Below are 18,824 nucleotides of genomic sequence, written 5' to 3'. Positions count from 1 at the left end.
AAAAAGAATGGAGTATTAAGCTTTTTAAAATTAAATATTAAGAGCTTGGAAGACTAAAGGAATGTTGAACCTATTTTATGTACTGTGTTTTCAGTCTTTTATTGCATAATTTTGTATATTATATTTGTATGTTATTGATATTTGCATGTATATTTATTGGGGATGGGTGCTTTTAGAGCATACACTTTATTACAAATTTAAGTGGCAGCTACAGGAAGTTACGTGAATGGCTGACTATATATTGAGCAGATTGTTTTTTGTACTATGACTCTGATGATGCCTATACTAGGTGAAAGCGCTTAGTTGTGTACTCTATGCAGTGGTGCTTTATTTGTTTTTAACATTAAAAGTTCGTTTCTGCTTTGGACTGGCTCTGTGGTTTCTTCCCTTGAACATTGTAGGCTGAAGACTACCTTCCCTACCAGGGCATGAACTCTGAGTGTAGGCAAAGAAAAATGGATAAGAGAATTTTAAGTAAAAGACCTATACTGACAGTTTTTAGTTGAATCTAGAACATATGCAACTATTAAAAAGGATAATTAGTAGGGCATTTAAAATATTGCATGATAACTATAAAAATCAATGACAGGAGGACTGGAAAACAATGTACAAGAAAAGAATGGGAAGAGATATGTATGGCTCCCAAATATGCAACCAAGTACAGGAGGTTTAGGAGCTTGAAAGTGTTTGCATAGGTATTTTTATAACCCAAGCAGACTTCAAAGATATTTCCTTCAGGTAGATAGGAAATGTTGGAGAAGAAAGAGGTAACTGGGAAAATATGTTTTGGGAGTGGAAGACTTAATTATGCCAAGGTTAGAGGTAGACAAGGCTAAACAACTAACAGTTAAGATAGGAGGTGATAAGATAAAAACAGTGATGTATAATTAATCTTTAGGAAGGTCTACAGGAAGAGATGATGTTCCTGTGGAAGTTTGGAAATTAGGAGAGAAGAAATTGATAAAAGATCTGGAAGATTTTGTTTAACAGTCTTTTAAAATGAGGGGAAGCACCAACATCTTGGAAGAAAGCTGTTGTAGTTATGTTACCTAAAGATGGCAACGACCCTTCAGAGTCAGATTCATATGGACCCATTTAAATTTTAAACCCTGATTATAAAGTGCTTATGTCTGTACTAGCTAGAAGAATGGCAACGAGTACTCTATCAGAAGTGCTAAGTGATCAAATGGTTATAAATAAAGAAATTATTTTGAGATGGAATACCGGATCTGAATTGTCTAGACGTATTAAAGCAGTATTAAGTTTAATTTTGATTGCTGCCAAAAAAGTAGTTTCTAGAAAATGGCAAACAAAATCTAAACCACTTGTTTTTGAGGTGTGAAATATTATAAAAGAGATAAAAGAACTAAAGTGAGATGTTTAGAAATCTGAAGGAGCATATTTTGTAGAAGTAAATGGAAATTGTGTGAACAATACATACCTAGTAATGTTCAAGTGGAGGAGTGAGGTTTAAGGGAAGGCTGGAAATCAGCATTTTTTGTAATGGTGGACTGATGATAGTAGCGAAGGAAATGTATACGTGATGTATATTGTATTTAGATGAAAAAAATGTTAAAATGGTTTGTTTTATTTTCTGTTAATGTTTGATGTTAAGTTGTCAATCTCGCCTTCATTCTTGCTTGATGGGTTCGGAGCCGATCCTCGGCTCCGACTCGGCACTTGCTTTAGCTCGAGAACTCCTTTTACCAGCTCGAGGCAGCCCCATATCCCAGGATGCAAGGCAGGAAGTACCCAGATCTCGTTTGCCGCTTCGCTTAGGAGGTCTTCTTTTTGCCAGCTCCTGGTAAGTTGTTCACTTTTGTGATTTAAGCCCCTTTTTTAGTCAAAAAAACTCTTTTATTGATAGTTTAAGTTATATTTACCCTTTTCTGACAGAATTTTCCTGTCTCCTTTAATTTTTCCCTATCCCATCCCCCCCCCCTGTTAGGGTGTGTGTGTGTTGGATTTTATAGAATACCTTTTTGGTATTTGTGTAAGTTATTTTAGACTGGTGTTGTGTGTGTGTGTGTTGTGTTCTCAACACTATGTCTAAGGAGAGGGTCTCGGGTTTTAAGAAGTGTGACTCGTGCTGTCAGAAGATGTCTCTGACAGACGGTCACACTTCTTGCCTGTATTGTTTGGGCCCTCTTCACCTGCAGGACTCCTGTGCTATTTGTCACTCCTTCAGCCAGAGGGTCCTGCAGGAGAGACGCATAAGTTGATTCTTAGGGGCCTTCTTAAGCCGGAGGGCTCTCCGGCTAAGTCGGCTCCACCAAAATCAACTAAACCTGCCAAGGCCCAGGCTTCTGTTTCTAAGCCTGCGGCCTCGGCTCCGACTCGTATTGAGTCGAGATCGCTCGGCTGGAGCCGATTCTGATCCAAAGCTTTGGCCGATGGCTATCGGCTCCGAATCTGTTTTGACCACTTCGATGTCGGCTCCGATCGGCTCCGACACCCATGTGGCACAGGCATCGGTGTCAGCTCCGATCGGCTCCGACACCGTTACTTTGGTGGCTGTATCGGCTCCGGCTGGAGCCGATACATCGAGACGTTCTGTCGGCTCCGAGAAGTCGGTGCCGACAGGATCTGTAGTATCGGCTCCGATGGCTCATTCCAGGAAGAGGTCGAGGTCTCCTTCCTTGGAGCCGATACTTTCGGCTCCGACTTCGCCTCTTCTATCGGAACGGAGCCATCGGAGCCGATCTTCAAGGTCATCCAGGTTGTCAGATCATGACCTTGAGAGAGTGGTCAGTAGATTACTCAAGTCACAGGTACTGGCCCAAATGCTACACAGTCCGTCTCAGCAGACGACTGTTGGTCCACACCCGTTACAGTTCCTCCTTCAACTCTACCCCAGAGCTTGGAGTTGGAGTCTTCGGCATGGTTACTGCTACGGCTGGAGGACGGATACCCCCTTCTGTTCCTTCAGCCCCTACTCTTATCTCCTCTTCCTTAGAGGGATTCGGTGGTCGGGCTTCCATGGTCTCCTCCGAGGGGGTGAGTGGCATCGGACCCTTGTCCGAGCCCGCTCTTCCCCTTGGAGCCTCGGCCTTGGTGAGCTCGGCTCCGACATCTGCCTCGGAGACTTCCCCTTCGGTGGTCCCTGGAGTTCCTAGCTCTTCCGAGCGGGTTCTCTCGGACCTGCCTGGGAGGGGAGCATTCGAGGTGATGAAGAGTGTACTGGCCACTGGTATCAGTCAGCAGTCTGTTCCCGTAGCTCCTCCCTCTATGGTACCTGTTGACATCTCTGCCACTTCTCTTGCTACAGGACCCAGAGATCCTCCGCCTCAGGTTTCCCCATTGGGAATTTCCCCTCTTCCGAGGATTCTCCTGATGTTTCGGGAGATCCTCCTAGGAAGAGGACTTGTAAGAGGAAGCATGTAGACTCCCGAGTCTGTCACTCGATACTGACTTTGATGAGTCAGAGGGATCCCTAGATCCCCTCTGAGGATGTCTCCTTCTCAGACATCCTAGAACTTCTGAAACAGAGGGAAACTGGCCCACCAACAATCCCTCTGAGGATGAGTCAGTATACCTAGAGGCGTTTGGATCTCGGCCCTCCACCTCCTGGGTGTCTCCGCCTTCGACCCCTTATGCAGGTTATTGCACGAAGGCGTGGACAGCTCCTGACTCTGTAGAGCCAGTCCCTAGGAGGCCTTCTAAATTTATCACTGCCCCTAGTGACAAACAATTCCTTACCAAGGGTGTCCCGCTGATGCCATGGTGGTGGCTGCGGCCACCAAAAGGAACTTGCAGATCCTTCCGTGCCCGTCCATCCTCCTAATAAGGACTCTAGGACCATGGATAGGTAGCAAGCGGATGTTTTCCTCAGCGACCTTTGCTATGCGTTCGCTGAATTATCTTTGTCACTTCACCAGACTCCAGAGAGATATCCTGAAGGAGCTGGGAGAAGTAGTTCAGGATCCTACAGCTGCAGGGGCTCAAGAAAAGATTGCTTCGCAGCTAGGAACCCTCAATTCCATTGCTAACTCCTCCATGCGGCTAATATCTTATGCTGCGGATGGAGCGAGTAGAGCCGCAGGCACAGGTGTGGCTCTTAGACGCCAAGCCTGGATGCGGCTATGTGATTTTCGCGGATCCCTTTAAGGCGTCCTTCACAAATTCTCCCTTTGATGGGTCAGCTTTGTTTGGCCCTCAGGTGAAGGAGACCTTGACCAGGTGTGAGCAGGACGGCAAGACTCTTTCTGCTGTTGGAGTCCGTTTTCCACCCTTCTAGGCCTTATCCCAAAGGACAGAAAGGTGGGAAAATGTGGTTCCGTAAATCCCAAGGAGTCACGCCGGATTCACGTGGTCAGTTTACCCCTAGAGGCAGAGGGAGTAACAACAACAGACACCGCTCTAGAGGCAGAGGGGGTCCGAAGAACCAGGGAAACAGGGAGCCTCTCTCTGATAAGCCCTTTCAGCATCCCTGAGGTGTTGCCCGGCTGTCCCTCCTTGGAGGCAGTCGGGGGAAGATTATCACGGTACCCAGAAGCCTGGCATTCCCTCACTCAAGACAAATGGGTACAGTCGATCATATCCAAGGGTTACATAATTCCTTTCGAGGAAAGTCCTTCCCCTCAAGTTCCCTTCCAGATGTACCACCGGTCTAAGGGACATTGCAGAGTTAGAAATCGCAAAACTACTGCAAAAGAGCCATTCAGCCAGTTACAATAGACCATTCAGAGCCGGAATCTACTCAAGGTTCTTTTGGTCCCCAAAAGACGGGAGACTGGAGACCAATATTGGATCTCAGCAGACTCAACAAGTCTGTCAGGAAGACAAGATTCGAATGGTCACTCTTCAGTCAATTCTGCCCTTCTTACAGAAGGACAACTGGATGTGCTCAATAGATCTTCAGGATGCGTACTATCACATCAAAATTCACAGACGCTCCAGGAGATTTCTCCGCTTCGGCTGGGGTCCAGTCATTTCCAGTTCAGAGCCCTGCCCTTTGGTCTCACTACAGCCCCCAGAGTGTTCACCAAATGCATGGCAGTGGTCACGGCTCACCTGAGACGTCGAGGATTCCAGGTGTTTCCGTATCTCGACGACTGGCTCCTGTCAGCCACCACCAGGCATCAGCTTATACAAGCCAGGGATTACACAATAGACCTTTGTTCTCATTTGGGCATCTCAGTCAACTTCAAAAGTCATCCTTATCGCCCTGCCAGTCTATTACCTTCATAGGCAAACTTAAACACTGTTCGGATGTCAGCTACCCTTACAGAACAAAGAGTTTCAGACATTCAGACTCATGTCAGGATCATTCTGGCCAGCAAGAAAGTACAGGCCAGAATGGTTCTAAAGGTATTAGGTCTCATGGCTGCGGCCATTACTCTTCTTCCCCTGGCTCGATTCTACATGCGCCTCCTTCAGTGGATGCTGTTCACGCAGTGGTCATACCAACAACTCCCAATGCGTCACCAGATTCTGGTGACACAAACATGCAAAGAACATCTTGCTTGGTGGATCACATCGTCTCAGGTTCACCAAGGCAGGTGCTTTGTACCTCCGTCCCGATAGCCACTGTCACCACGGATGCCTCCCTGATCGGGTGGGGGGGTCATTATCAGGGCAGGATGGTTCATGGGACGTGGCAACCATTCGAGTACCATCTGCACATAAATGTCCTGGAGATGAGAGCAGTGCTTTTAACGTTGCAAGCCCTCAACGACTTTCTTCCTGTAGGGACAATTGCAGTCCACACAGACAACATGTCTGTAGTTTGGTATATCAACAAACAGGGCGGAACCAAGTCCTACCCCTTGTGTCGAGAAGCTCAGACTTTGGCAATGGGCGATCTCCTCTCATCGGTTTCTGGTAGCAACGCATATCCCTGGGAAAACCAACATTATAGCGGACAGATTGAGCAGAGCTATTCTCATGCCTCACGAGTGGTCTCTCAAGCAATCCGTGGCGGAAGAGATTTTTCTGGAATGGGGTCGCCCATGTTGCGATCTTTTGCTACTCCCCAAAACAGCAAATGTCCAGACTTCTTCAGCCTCTTCCCTCTATCAGGCCATCCCCAGAGACGCTCTGACCCAGGATTGGCCCCAGGGACTTCTTTATGCCTTCCTCCATTTCCTCTGATCCCTCAGGTGATCCAGAAAGCTACCGCTTTGAGAGCCAAATTGATTCTCATTGCCCCTTACTGGCCTCGACAAGTTTGGTTCCGTTCCTCCATCATCACCTTTTGGTGCAGCCGTGGCATCTGGACCCAGTGCCAGATCTACTGATTCACCAATCCGGTCAGCTGCACCGGTCAATACCTTCTCTCAACCTCACAGCATGGTTGCTCCACTTCCTTCCTTAGCCAGGCTTCCTTTGATCTCTAACCCAGTTAGAGATATCATAGTAGCTTCACTAAAATCCTCTACCAGGAGGATTTACACAAGCAAATGGAAACGTTTCTCTTATTGGGCTAAGGCCCAAAATATTGATCCTTTTACTGCCCCTGTTCAGGCAGTTCTGGACTTCTTAGCAGAGATTTTTCATGCAGGCTCCTCGTCTTCCACAGTCAGAGTTCAGTTGGCTGCTATTTCTAATTTTTATGTCGGGATAGCAGATCATAATATTATGTCCCATAGGCTCTGCAGGGCCTTTTTGAAAGGAATTTTCCTACTAAAGCCTCCAATCAGGAATCCTCCTCCTCAGTGGGATCTAAATTTAGTGCTGACATCCTTGATTCTTCCCCCCTTCGAGCCAGCTGTTTCTTGTTCCCTAAAATATCTTTCTTGGAAAACGTTATTCCTAGTGGCTATTACATCTGCCAGGAGGGTGTCTGAACTTCATGCTCTTTCGGTTCGACCCTATTTGATTTTTCACAAAGACAGAGTATCTTTGAGAACTAATCCATCCTTTTTACCTAAGGTCGCTTCAAAAACAATCTGAATCAATCCATTGATCTCCTGTATTTTTCCTAACTATTCAGATAGAGCTGAACAAAAGCTACATTATCTTGGCGTCCACCGTCAGCTTAGATATTATTTGGACAGAACAAAAAATTTAGAAAATCTGATCAACTTTTTGTTTCCTATGCGGATAATAAAAAGGCCTTCCTGTTTCTAAAGTGACTTTGTCCAGATGGCTTTCTTCGGTCATCACTGAAATTTATACGATCAGGGGAAAACAGCTGTGCTCAAAACCTAAAGCACATTCAACTAGGAGTTTAGCTACTTCTACAGCCTTTCAAGCTAGACTGCCTTTGGACACTATTTGTGCAGCGGCCACTTGGGCCACTCCTCACACTTTTGTTTCCCATTACAAATTGGACTTGGCCTCCAGGGACAGAGCCAGTTTTGGCTCTGCAGTCCTCAAGAGTTTGTTCCATTGAGCCACCCAGGATAGAGGTGCTAGGGACGCGGTCCCATCAAGCAAGAATGAAGGCGAGATTGACAACTTAACATTAAGAAGTTATGTACCTACCATAACGTTCCATGTTAGTTGTCTTCTCTGCCTTCTTTCTTGACCCTCCCTCCTTCCCCCTGGCCTGGACAGACCTTGTATAAGAAACTTTTATGCTAAAGACCATTCAGACCTGGTCCTTTTCCATCTGTAAGTTTCTTCTTCCTTTGGGAAGTATTTTATGCTTGGTGTTATTGCCCTTTGTCAACAAACGAGATCTGGGTACTTCCTGCCTTGCATCATGGGATATGGGGCTGCCTCGAGCTGGTAAAAGGAGTTCTCGAGCTAAAGCAAGTGCCGAGTCGGAGCCGAGGATCGGCTCCGAACCCATCAAGCAAGAAAGAAGGCGAGAGAAGACAACTAACATGGAACGTTATGGTAGGTACATAACTTCTTATTTCCCTGTGCCTTAAGTGATACATTTAATAATGGTGTTTGTAAAGCGATGCTATTTGTTTTGTTTTTTTACACGAAAAATGTGTCAATCCTTTGAACTGCTAACCTGTAAGATCACTTTGTTCAAGTGGTCTCACCTTCTCTGACTTCCTTTTGCATTGTACTGATTAATGATAACAGTGATTATTCCATGTGATCATTAATCCATTCCTGTAGTATCATCTAAATTATATGAAATGTAGTGATCTGGCATGCACAAATATATTTTGAGAATGATTGCATTATGAATTAATTACTTTGCTAAAATTTGACTTATTTTATTTGGATAAATTATATAAAGTTTGTTTTTAACTGTAAAGACCATGGGAAGAATAGGTAATATGTAATTTTGTCTGCTATGTGCCATATTACAGGACACATTTTGCTTTTCTTTATTAATACATGAATAAAATAATTGTACTGTGTAGTTCTAAGAATATTCACCCTTACATGGGGACTGTTTACTTGTGTTGCACATTTCATCCTATTGTTTTTTTTTTCTAGATGTGCATATTGCTTAGCTCCTCGTCCCTCTGATCCTTTTGCCCGTTTTTGTCATGAATGCGGTTCTGCAGTGCCTCCTGTACCAGGCCGTCGCCTTCCACCTCCTGAAGGAGCACAGGTATATAGGGAAAAATGTCAATACATTTAACAATTTAACATTTTTATATGTTTCCTTTTGCACAAAGAACATTGGATTTCCTGAGGAGTTTGTAGGAAAACCATATAATTCTTGGTCATTAATGACACTCTTTATGTAAGCCAGCCCCAGCTAAAACCACTGAATCTAGCCTGTTCTGTGGTATAGATGGCTAAAGCCTTAGCTATGGCCCAGATGACATTGGTTTGATCCAGGAAGACAAGTGCTGAAAGAACTAGCCAGGAGGTGGGTGAGTAAGGAAGTGATGCTGACTTGCCCATTTTGAGGATTGAGTGTAGTATATATCCCACTGCAACAGTAGCAGTTAAGAGTTCAATCATTGGTGTACACTTAATGTGAGAAGGTGGGGTAAGGGGGCATGAGTCTCATAAGGTGACCACTGATTTCTTTCCTAGCATATCAAAAGAGTTTACCAGTATAAAGGCTAAGCAAATCAGGCATTGCACTGTGTCTGCCAACCAAGACAGTATTTACAAGTAGAACACAACATTTCCTGACTCCTTGCAGGATGCTGACCTGTGGCCTCCAACTCTTACCTATCATGCCTACTGTCCTTTGATACTAGACAGTTGATGGGTTTAAATTGCTCATAGGGGAACGGGAGTGATTGCTCCAATGAGATTGATGACCTGAAAAGAGCATGCAAAATACATCTTCATTGATTATGGGCGGGCGGGTGGCTTAAGATTGCACAATTCAGAAAGCCAGGTGTGTTGTGTGTATTGAATATTCAGCAATCATTTTTTTTATCTGTCCATCAGTTTTGTCTTTGAAGGATTTCACATGAGAAATGAAAAAATGCTGCTATGTATAACTTCCGATGTCATCATTTTAGCCTAAGTGTGTGCGCGTGTGTGTGTATGTGTGTGAGGGGGGGGGGGGCAGAGCTGTGGGTAGCATTGTCACCTCACAACAAGAGGTTTTCTGGTTCATTTCTCAGCTAAAATGTGTTCTGTGTGAAGTCTGCATACTCACTCTGTGTTTGTGTGTTTTTTCTCTGGGTGCTGTGGTTTCCTCACATATTCTAATGACATGCAATAAGTGGACTGGATAGCATAAATTGGCTGCAGGTATTTGTGTGCATGTTGTATGGAAGAACAATAGTGACAGGGGTAGCCACCCAGTAGTGAACATTTTCTTTAGATGATTAGTATATATTTATATATATATATATATATATATATATATATATATATATATATATATTATATATTTATATGTATGTGTGTGTGTGCACACGTGTGCATGCTTGTGTGTAGTGAGTTGCAGTAGTTTTCTAGCCTTAGCAGGAAGAACATTTCTTGTCAATAAAAAAAAAAACAATAGTCCACAAGGAAAACTGGTACTTCATTAGCAGTGAAGTTGGACAGCAGACTTTTGTGAGATTACTTTTGAAATTTATACTTTACTTCGAAAATTTATAAAATCCCAGCGAATTTGACTCTTTTACAGTATTTCTTCTGTATCCAGAGCCACCCAAGCTAAAATAAGAAAACTATTTTCTTGATTTGCACTTGTACTTGCTTTATACAGTTATCACTACTGTTTTTGAGCATTTTTAAATCATTTATTTACTTTTGTGGTAAAAGTAGTAATTTCTCTTTTTGTTAGCTTTTGTAGTTTGTGTGCCTCCAAATCTCTTTTCAGGAGGTTGAATTAGCCAGGGACTTGGTTGTTAGTTGTTTAATCTGCACTTGAGCCACTTTTACTGTGCTTCTACATTAACAGATTCCAGGGTCAGACATCTTGTGGTAGACTGTGTTTACCTGGTCTCTCTGAGTTGGAAAGTACTGCAGGATGCTCAAAGTGTGGTTATTTATTGGCTGTAGGGCATAGGAGTAATTTTTTAAGCTTTTTTTCCTGTGTGGAGCTTTCTTCCAGGCCACACCGGTTAGCAGTGCTCTATATAGTAGCAAATGTTTTAGATCAAAAACCTGTTAAACAGTGTAGCATTGTGCAAAAATAAGCTTAGAGCACCTAGCTCATGCATTGAATAGCACTACTATGTCCTAGCATTATATAAAATCCTACTCTTAACCTCAGAAACTACTCTAGGAGACCTCTGTTAAAACCCAATCCTTAATCCAAAGCAAGCAACCCTATTACAGAAACAGACATCATGGATATGCAATTTCCAAACATCTGTGTGGTCATCGTGGTAGATTAGGGCATCATAAGGCAATGTTGTAATTATTTCATGTTTTCAGGCAACCAGTTAATTATTAAAGAAAATAACAAAGTATGCCATAGATGTAAATACACAAATTCCTTGGAGGCAAAAATCTCGCATACAAATGAGGTTGTCAGGAATACTTACACTGCACCCCTCACACACATACTGTTCACTCGACACACTATTTTATGCTGAGGATGTTAAAATAAACCTTCCCAAATCTCAAAGACCCTTAAAGCCACCTAGTGGTAGCACTGCTCCTTACAATCACTATAGCTCACACGAAAAGTAACACCAAAGATCTTACATAAGCCTACACCTAATGGTCCCCCAAGTGCAAAGCCCATAAGGCAATCATACAGTTTACCTAATGCTGTTTGTCATTGGGGGTCTGTGTTATGTAATGCACAGATGCCCCACTCACCAGTTTAGAGAAGGAAAAGATAGTGGTTACTTGTCTATCTGGAGCCAGGATCCGCAATATCATGCACACACTCACGTCACTGCACACCAGCTACCAATAGGATTCTGTTATAGTCCATGTGGGTGTAAAGGACCTGTGACATACCTCACTGAAGTATAAGAAGAGACATAATGGAGCTGTCAAAATATATGTCACAGATAGGTATGAGCATTACACTGAGCAGTGTTCTACCTTTACCAGGGATGATGCCACAGTTGTTGTTGTTATTTGTCTTTCGGCTTTTCCCAGTAAGGGGTCGCCACAGCGGAACTCCGGTCCGCTAATAATTGGCAGTAGATTTTTTACGAAATGCTGAGGTGCCAGCTCGACGCTCAACCTTCAACGAAGGCATGCCCATTTACGCACGCATGTCTTTCAAACGCTACCCAACTGTGGGGAGGGCATGCAGACTGCACACCAAAGGCACTCCCAAGCCCAGACTAGAATCGAACGGGAGAACCTCTTGCTGTGAGGTAACAATGCTACTGCCGTACCACCGCGGCATACCAGGAATGATGCCACAGTATGAACATAAAATAATTGATTTTAATAATTGGTTTAGTTTCTGTAGTTACTCCAGGGGGATCTAATGTTCTGTCATCATAGGGGTACATTGCTTTGCCAAGGATGGAATTCACCTGTCCCGCCTAAGTTTTATGTATTGGCTAGAAATTTTTCCACCCCCATAGATCCTTTTTTAGACTATGCCAAAAAGACGTAACTAACAATGTAGTGAAAAAGTCTGCAAGCAACCTTAACATGTTACTGCTCAATGCTTGGAGGCTAAACAGAAAACTCCACACCCTTAAAGCAGTCCTTACTCTGGTGAATGTTGACATCTATGCTGTGACAGACTTGGTTTAAAGCCCAAGAAACTACTCCAGAAATGCAAGGCTACAGTGCCTTCTACTCATTTAGACCAACAAAAATACAGACTGTAGCCAAAGGTGGAGATGTTTCAGTTTATGTTAGCTGCAAACATAACTCCAGGTTGATTAAACAGAATGATTCCAGGGAGCTCATCCACATGCACATCACCATAGGTAAGGTCCCTCATCATATCATGGCTAGCTTGCAAGTCACCATCCATATCTCTAGAGTCTTGTGAGTTTTACCTAAACCTTCTAGAGGCACTCACCATCTAACCAAACACCCTATTCATGAATGACTATAACTACCCCTTTATAGACTGGGAAATGTACACTCCCTCAAACTCACAGGCACAATGCTTCCTTGACTTAATTAACACAAATACTTTGGAAGAGATACTGCATGATCCAACCAGAGGATCAAACATTGTGGAACTGGTACTCACCAACATGAGAGAGTGTTGCACCCCCCCCCCCCACACACACACAATGTCACATCTTCACTAGTGAGGTCGAATCACAAAGCTGTCTTATTTGAAGTAAAAATTAACCCAGAAAATCCAGCTAAACCAGTAACAGTTAGGAACTATTCCAAGGAGACTACATGACTACATTGTATTAAGTGACAGTTTGTCAAAATTAAAGGCTCCCCCCCCCAACCCCACAACCACAGCTACCTATGCTGAATTATTCACTGAGTCACTGTACAAACATGTGAATGGTTCCATAGAGGCTGCCATACCTACCAGAAATAAAGCCAAAACAAATATTAAAAACAAACTCCACTGGTTGAATCTTTACTTAAACAGGGTGTGTAATAAAAGAAATAAACTCATGGCCAAAAACAGGAGAAGCAACCCCCCTAAACGCAAGTGCTGTCTTATACAACTAAACAAGAAGCTAAGAGGTCTAATTAAGCCCAGCAAAGCCAACTATGAAGTCAGGATAGCCTCACAGGCCAAGAACCATCAGAAAGCCTTCTTCAGCTACGTCCAAAACCTTAGAAGTAACACACAACATTATGCTGAACTGTTGGTGAACGGTACTACCTACACTGTTCAGGATGACATAGCAAATCTAAATAAATTCAGCCCAGACTTCACCCCCTACTCCCCTGAAGTTCCACCAGGTGAAATCCCCTCCAACATACTTCCTCCAGCTATCAGGTGGGACCAGGTGCTGACAGCACTCACTAAAGCCAAAATCACCACCTCCATGAGTCCTGACAACATCCCCGGTTACCTCTCGAACAGTCTAAAACATGACCTATCTGGACCAGTTGAGGCACTCTTCAGCTACAGCCTTCAAACAGACTACATTCCAAGTGAATGGAGGACTGCAACAGTCATTCCCCTACACAAGGGCAGACCAGCAACTGACCTAAGGAACTATAGACGCATCAGTCTAACAAGTCTAATATGTAAAGCCATGGAACAAATTATTATGGAAATGATAAATAAGGACATTAGCAACTTACAGAAACTGGACCCATCCTAGTTTAGCTTTAAGTGAAAGTCATGCTTACTTAACCTGGTAGACGTTTTTGAGAGAGTCACCAAGGCAATGGATGAGGGTAAAACAGAGCATACAGCATATCTTGACTTGGTTAAGACATTTGACATAATCCCAACTCGGACATTGTTGATAAACTCTCTCAGTTAGGTGTAAACCCTTATATAATTCACTGAATTGCCAGCTGGCTCGTAGACAGGACCCAAGAAGACAGGATCAGGGACCACCTCCACCAAGAGACCAGTCACCAGTGGAGTACCCCAGGGCTCTGTGCTGGGCCTGCTCCTGTTTGGCATCTACTTCTTGGAAATCAAGGCTAATTTTAAAGGTGTCTGGCTCACCAAGTTCACGGATGACTGTAAATTGAGAGTTTGCACAGTGGTGCAATGGTTAGCATTATCGCCTCACAGTAAGAGGTTCTCTGGTTTGATTCTCTGCTGGGGTGCCTTCTGTGCAGAGTCTACATGTTCTCCCTGTGTTTGTGTGGGTTTCCTCCAGATTCTCCAGTTTCCTCCCACATTCTGAAGACATGCATCTGGAGCATTTCTCCCAAGGCCTGTGCTGAAAATGTGCTCTGATCCAGTCAGACTTTCCCAGTAAACAAATGTTAAATAAAATAAATAAAAAATAAATATTATCCAGTCCTCCCAAGACCCAAGCATCTTGCAAAAGGACTTTAACAGAGAAATGACTGGTGCCAAAGCCATTGCCTAAAACTCAATGTCAAAAATGCATTATAATTCCTTTTGGAAAACTTTCAACACAAGTTAATTACTCCCATCAATAAAACACCCCTTAGAGTTGACCCAGTAGTAAGGGATTTGGGAACACATATAGACAGCAATCTGGCCTTTGACCAACATGTAGCTAAGGTAAGAAAATCATTTTATATCATTCAACTTATAGGTAAAAGTATGACATCCAGGTCCAAGGAAGTTATAGTACCACCCTACTTGGCCCTTCCTGGACCTATCATTGAATATAGTGCCGCCTTTGGTATGTATCTAACCAGACACTTGCAGTAGTTGGAAAGCCCACAAAGGTTTCTCACCATGAGAATTCAGGGCATGAATACCCTGTCCTACACTGAATGCCTTAAGCCTCTGTCTCTGTATTCAGTCTCCTACAGGCTGCTGAGAGGGGGATCTTTGCCTGACTTACAGGGCTTCCTCAGATCAAGCCCTGATGGATCTGTTGCAAGTAAAACACACAACACCAGAAACACTAGATCCAGGGATCTGAACTTCACTTGTGACATAAATGGGACATGCTGGAGAGACAGATCTGTGTCCCAAAGTATATATCCCTGCACTATGGAATAGGCTTCCTATCCATGTAAAAGGGAGTTCATCCATGACCCTATTCAAACAAAACCTTGAGAACTGAATGAGAAATCATAAACTTACCCTTGATCTTCCCCCCATCTCCCTTATGGACAGAGGCCATCAGTAAGAAAAGTATTTTAACACCCCCATACAAATCCTTAGCTACCTGCCTACTAGCATGCCTTCCCCCCATATGATATCTGGGAACCAAATAGTTTGGAGCTTGCAGATAGGCTTGTAACGGCTGTAGTGGTTGTTAGCCTAGTAACAATCTATAAACCTATGAAAAAGAGTTCATTGGCACTATGGAATGAGTATGTTTTTCAGAACTTGAGACTGTAGTTAAGGAGGAAAATAAATAAATACAAATAAATATTCCAAATATTGTACAAAGATGAATTTGAGTTAGACTTTTGTTTGTTTGTAATAAGGTGCATGAGGTTAAAAGTATATGACAAAAGAAATGTTTGGACAGAGGATAGGCGGTATTGGTGACATTGCATGTGTTTGAAGGAAAATGCAGCATTATTTCAAATGTTATACTTGTGAATGGGAAACTAGAAAGAGTGAAGCATTGAGGTCAATCCAAAGCATATCTTTTTTTTGTGTGAATAATAGGCACTTCATTCTAGACTATAATAACAGATGTCTTCAGTGTAGGTAACTGAGACATACTACTAAAAATTGTAGGTCTAAGTGTAAAAAGATGCAAGGAGTTTGGGTATTTTTGGTTTGACTGTCCTATACTAGAAATGGAAGGGTTACAAGAAGAAGGGAATATTTCAGAAGAAATACAGTCTGATGATGATATAATTGAAGGTAATGGTGGAAAAAGTATTATGATGGAGATAACTGAAGAAGAAAATGTAACTGGAAATAAGAAAGAAGCAAAAAAAAGGAAAGGGGTGACTTAGGATTATTACTAATAAACATAAGTTTAATTGAAAATTATATTAGAAGTATGGTAATGACTGAGGAAATATATGGTAAAATGGCCAGTGATGCGTGTTCAAGAGTAGAAATTTTTTTAAAGAGCTAGAGATACCGGATATGCTGGTAGTAATACATAGAAGACTGGTGGTATGTAAGATAAATAAAAGGAACTACTTTAGTAGGCCAAATTACCAAATAACTGAAATTTATATGATTGAAATGAGATAATGTTAAAACAGTGAAAATGTACATTGCCAAAACTACAAAGAAATAAAATTCTATATGTCAGACACCAGATGGACCTTTTGATTGTATATCATGGACACAGACAAAAATCAGCAACTACACTTAAATACATAATTCAACAAAGAAATATACATTTTTTTCAATGTTTGTGCAGGAGGGGTGAGCCTACCTGCACTCCCCAAACCCCCTTGCAAATTATATATACCATCACCGAGACCACACTACACTGAGGAAAAGGGAAGGTTTCCCAATCCTCACTGTACTGTGATCTCCATTAACAAGCATTGAAAAGGTACATTTTTAATTTTAATTAAGTGTTTAAATGTAGTATCTGTTTTTTGTTTCTGTCCGCGATCTCCATTCAGTACTTCCTCGGTTGCATTTCATTGTTTGTAGTTTCAGCAATGTACATTTTTGCTGTTTTAACATTACGATCTTCTCATCTCAGTCATATAAATTTTGGTTATTTGGTAATTTGATTTACAAAAGTAGATACAAATAAAAAGGAAAGATGTGTAAAGGTAATTGTAGTTTATGCAATCATTAATATAATGAAGAGGAAAAAGATATCTGTGGAACTTAAAAAAACATAATCTTATTAAATATGTCATTGTAATTTGGGAAAGGAGAAGAGTAAATAACACAAGATATTAAAGTAATAAGTTATAAGACACGGAGGGTTGGAAAGAATTGACATTTCAAAGGGGGCTTTTAGAATTAAAATAAGTAATGTTGATATTCAGAAGATATGAAAGAAAAAACAGGTAGTATATAGAAATGGCTGAGTTTTCTGATTATATAGCAGTATGGACTAGAATAGGGGATGATAGAAAAGTAATAAAATGAGACAAGGAAATAAAAAAAGTGACTGGAGAGGTTGCTAAAACAAATGAAATGAAAAGGGAACATGATTTTATTGGAATAATGTATGTCAATGAAAGCACATTTTGAAAACTGGAAAGATTGGTGTTCATAAAGGAGAACACAATACCACATTTTTGATTGTAGAAAAAAAGAGTGGAGCAGGGGAATGGGAGAGTATATCATGATAATACAAAAAAGAGATGAAGAAATAGAACAATGTGGTGACAGAACAAAAAAAAGAAAGAAAGAGCTGTATGGAAAAAAGAATATGTTAAATACATTTAGACATACATTCTTTTAAAATAAAAAAATGAAGTTTCACTATTTTTGAGGAAAAGAGGTAAAAGACAAGGAAAAATGGATGCAATGTTTGATGAAAAATGAAATATTAGATATAAGCTGAAAGAAATGATAGAAACTATGGGAAAGTCTATGGGTATAATGCATGAAAAGGAAGTAGTACAGTTAGAAGAATTAATTGCAAAAAAGTGAATGTTAAGAATTCTGTAGAAAAAAGAGATCACTAAAAGAAAAATGGAGGAAACAAAAGAAGGCAGGGAAGAGTCAGCACCAGGACTAGATATATTATGGTGTGAAGGAAGTGAGAAATTAAAATTCTATAAACTATTCAAAGAATGGATAGAGAAGGGAATAAAAGGATCTGGGTGGAGTAATTAAGTGTATATGGTAAAAAGAAGAACATATATACAAAAGGCTGGAGATTGATATCACTGGGAAATGCAAATTATAAGATCTTTATGAAAATTAAAAAAAGGATGTTATAAGATTTTGGATAAAGTTATAGGAGAAGGTGTTTTGGGAATCAGAGGAAGAGAGATGAAAGAAATGTTAATAGTAAAAGAAGTAATTAATAGGTGTTTGAAAGAAAAAAAAAGGAAGTGAGGCTAGTGATGTGATGTGGCAAAGGCTTTGACAAGGTTAGCCATGAAACATATGAGACCTGTTAGTAACAGCCTGCATTTCATTGCTGGAACCTGTGTTCTGAGAGACTGTTTTTCAATCCATCTGGAAATATACAGAGCTAAGTATATTTTTTTGGTTTTAGAGTTTGTATTGTTAATTGTTGCTTATAGTTTTTCAGATCTCTGCTGAAAGTGTTTTGTCCCACCCACCCTCCCTATTTCTGGCTCGTAGTTTAAATTTGGTGGCTTTTGCAGTTGCCTGCCCCACTGTAGATTTGATCTGGGACACTCCCCCAGTCCCATCTCTTTACCACATTCTACCTAATAAACTCCTTCTGCACTTGCTTTTAGTCCTTTTTAATTTAATTGCATTTTAAACTGTGTTTGGTCTAATATTGCTACATACTCAAGTGTGCTAGCTTGCACTGCATGTGAATTGTTTTTACTGCTGTTTTAGCTACTTTTCTGTAAAAAGGAAAAAAAAATTACTGTAAGTCTGTTTCCTGCCTTTCCTGTAACTAGTGTAGTCCAGATACAGATTTGCTGTATCCATGACTGTATGTAAGCCTCTGAGCTCCCCAAGCCTTTCTGTGTTGGAGGGAAGCCTTCTAGCTTATCAGTGGGAGTGGTAAGCGCTAGGTAACCTGTCTACCACATAAGGAGTGGTTCTGGCCCAGAAATTGTAGTTATTGGCCGTTTGGGCAATCTTTTCCATATCTCTCAACTTTCTGATTTGAAAGCCTGCATTTGCACTTGTTTCTGCCCTGTAACTCATCAGGTGCAGATACAGATTCTTAGTTTTAGTACTTAAATTTGCTTATTCATGCTCAGCACTTGTTCAGAACTTGTAAGCACTAAATAAGCTACTAATTACTATAGCACTCAACCTTCCTCATTACCTAGAGGAAAACAGTTTTTGTACTTACTTTTCTCACTTGCTTAGAGAAAAACAGCTCTTGTACTCACTTTCCTCACTTATTTAGAGAAAAATAGTTTTTATTCAGGCATGTCCA

At 41.5% G+C, this 18,824-nt stretch overlaps 1 protein-coding gene across 1 annotated transcript in view; it reads left to right on the top strand.

Moving 5' to 3' along the window:
• DZANK1 (double zinc ribbon and ankyrin repeat domains 1) overlaps positions 1-18,824 on the top strand; it is a 1,792,612-nt gene that overhangs the window by 579,786 nt on the left and 1,194,002 nt on the right. The window contains exon 8 of the mRNA XM_044056983.1: positions 8,347-8,464. Coding sequence (XP_043912918.1) covers positions 8,347-8,464 — 118 coding nt within the window. The remainder of the gene's footprint in view (positions 1-8,346; positions 8,465-18,824) is intronic.

Source organism: Protopterus annectens, chromosome 1.part2 (genome assembly GCF_019279795.1).
Source record: "Protopterus annectens isolate FY-2018-M chromosome 1.part2, PAN1.0, whole genome shotgun sequence".
Taxonomy (NCBI): domain Eukaryota; kingdom Metazoa; phylum Chordata; order Ceratodontiformes; family Protopteridae; genus Protopterus; species Protopterus annectens.
Note: the sequence above shows the minus strand (reverse complement) of the source record. Positions and strands in the feature narration are given on the sequence as shown.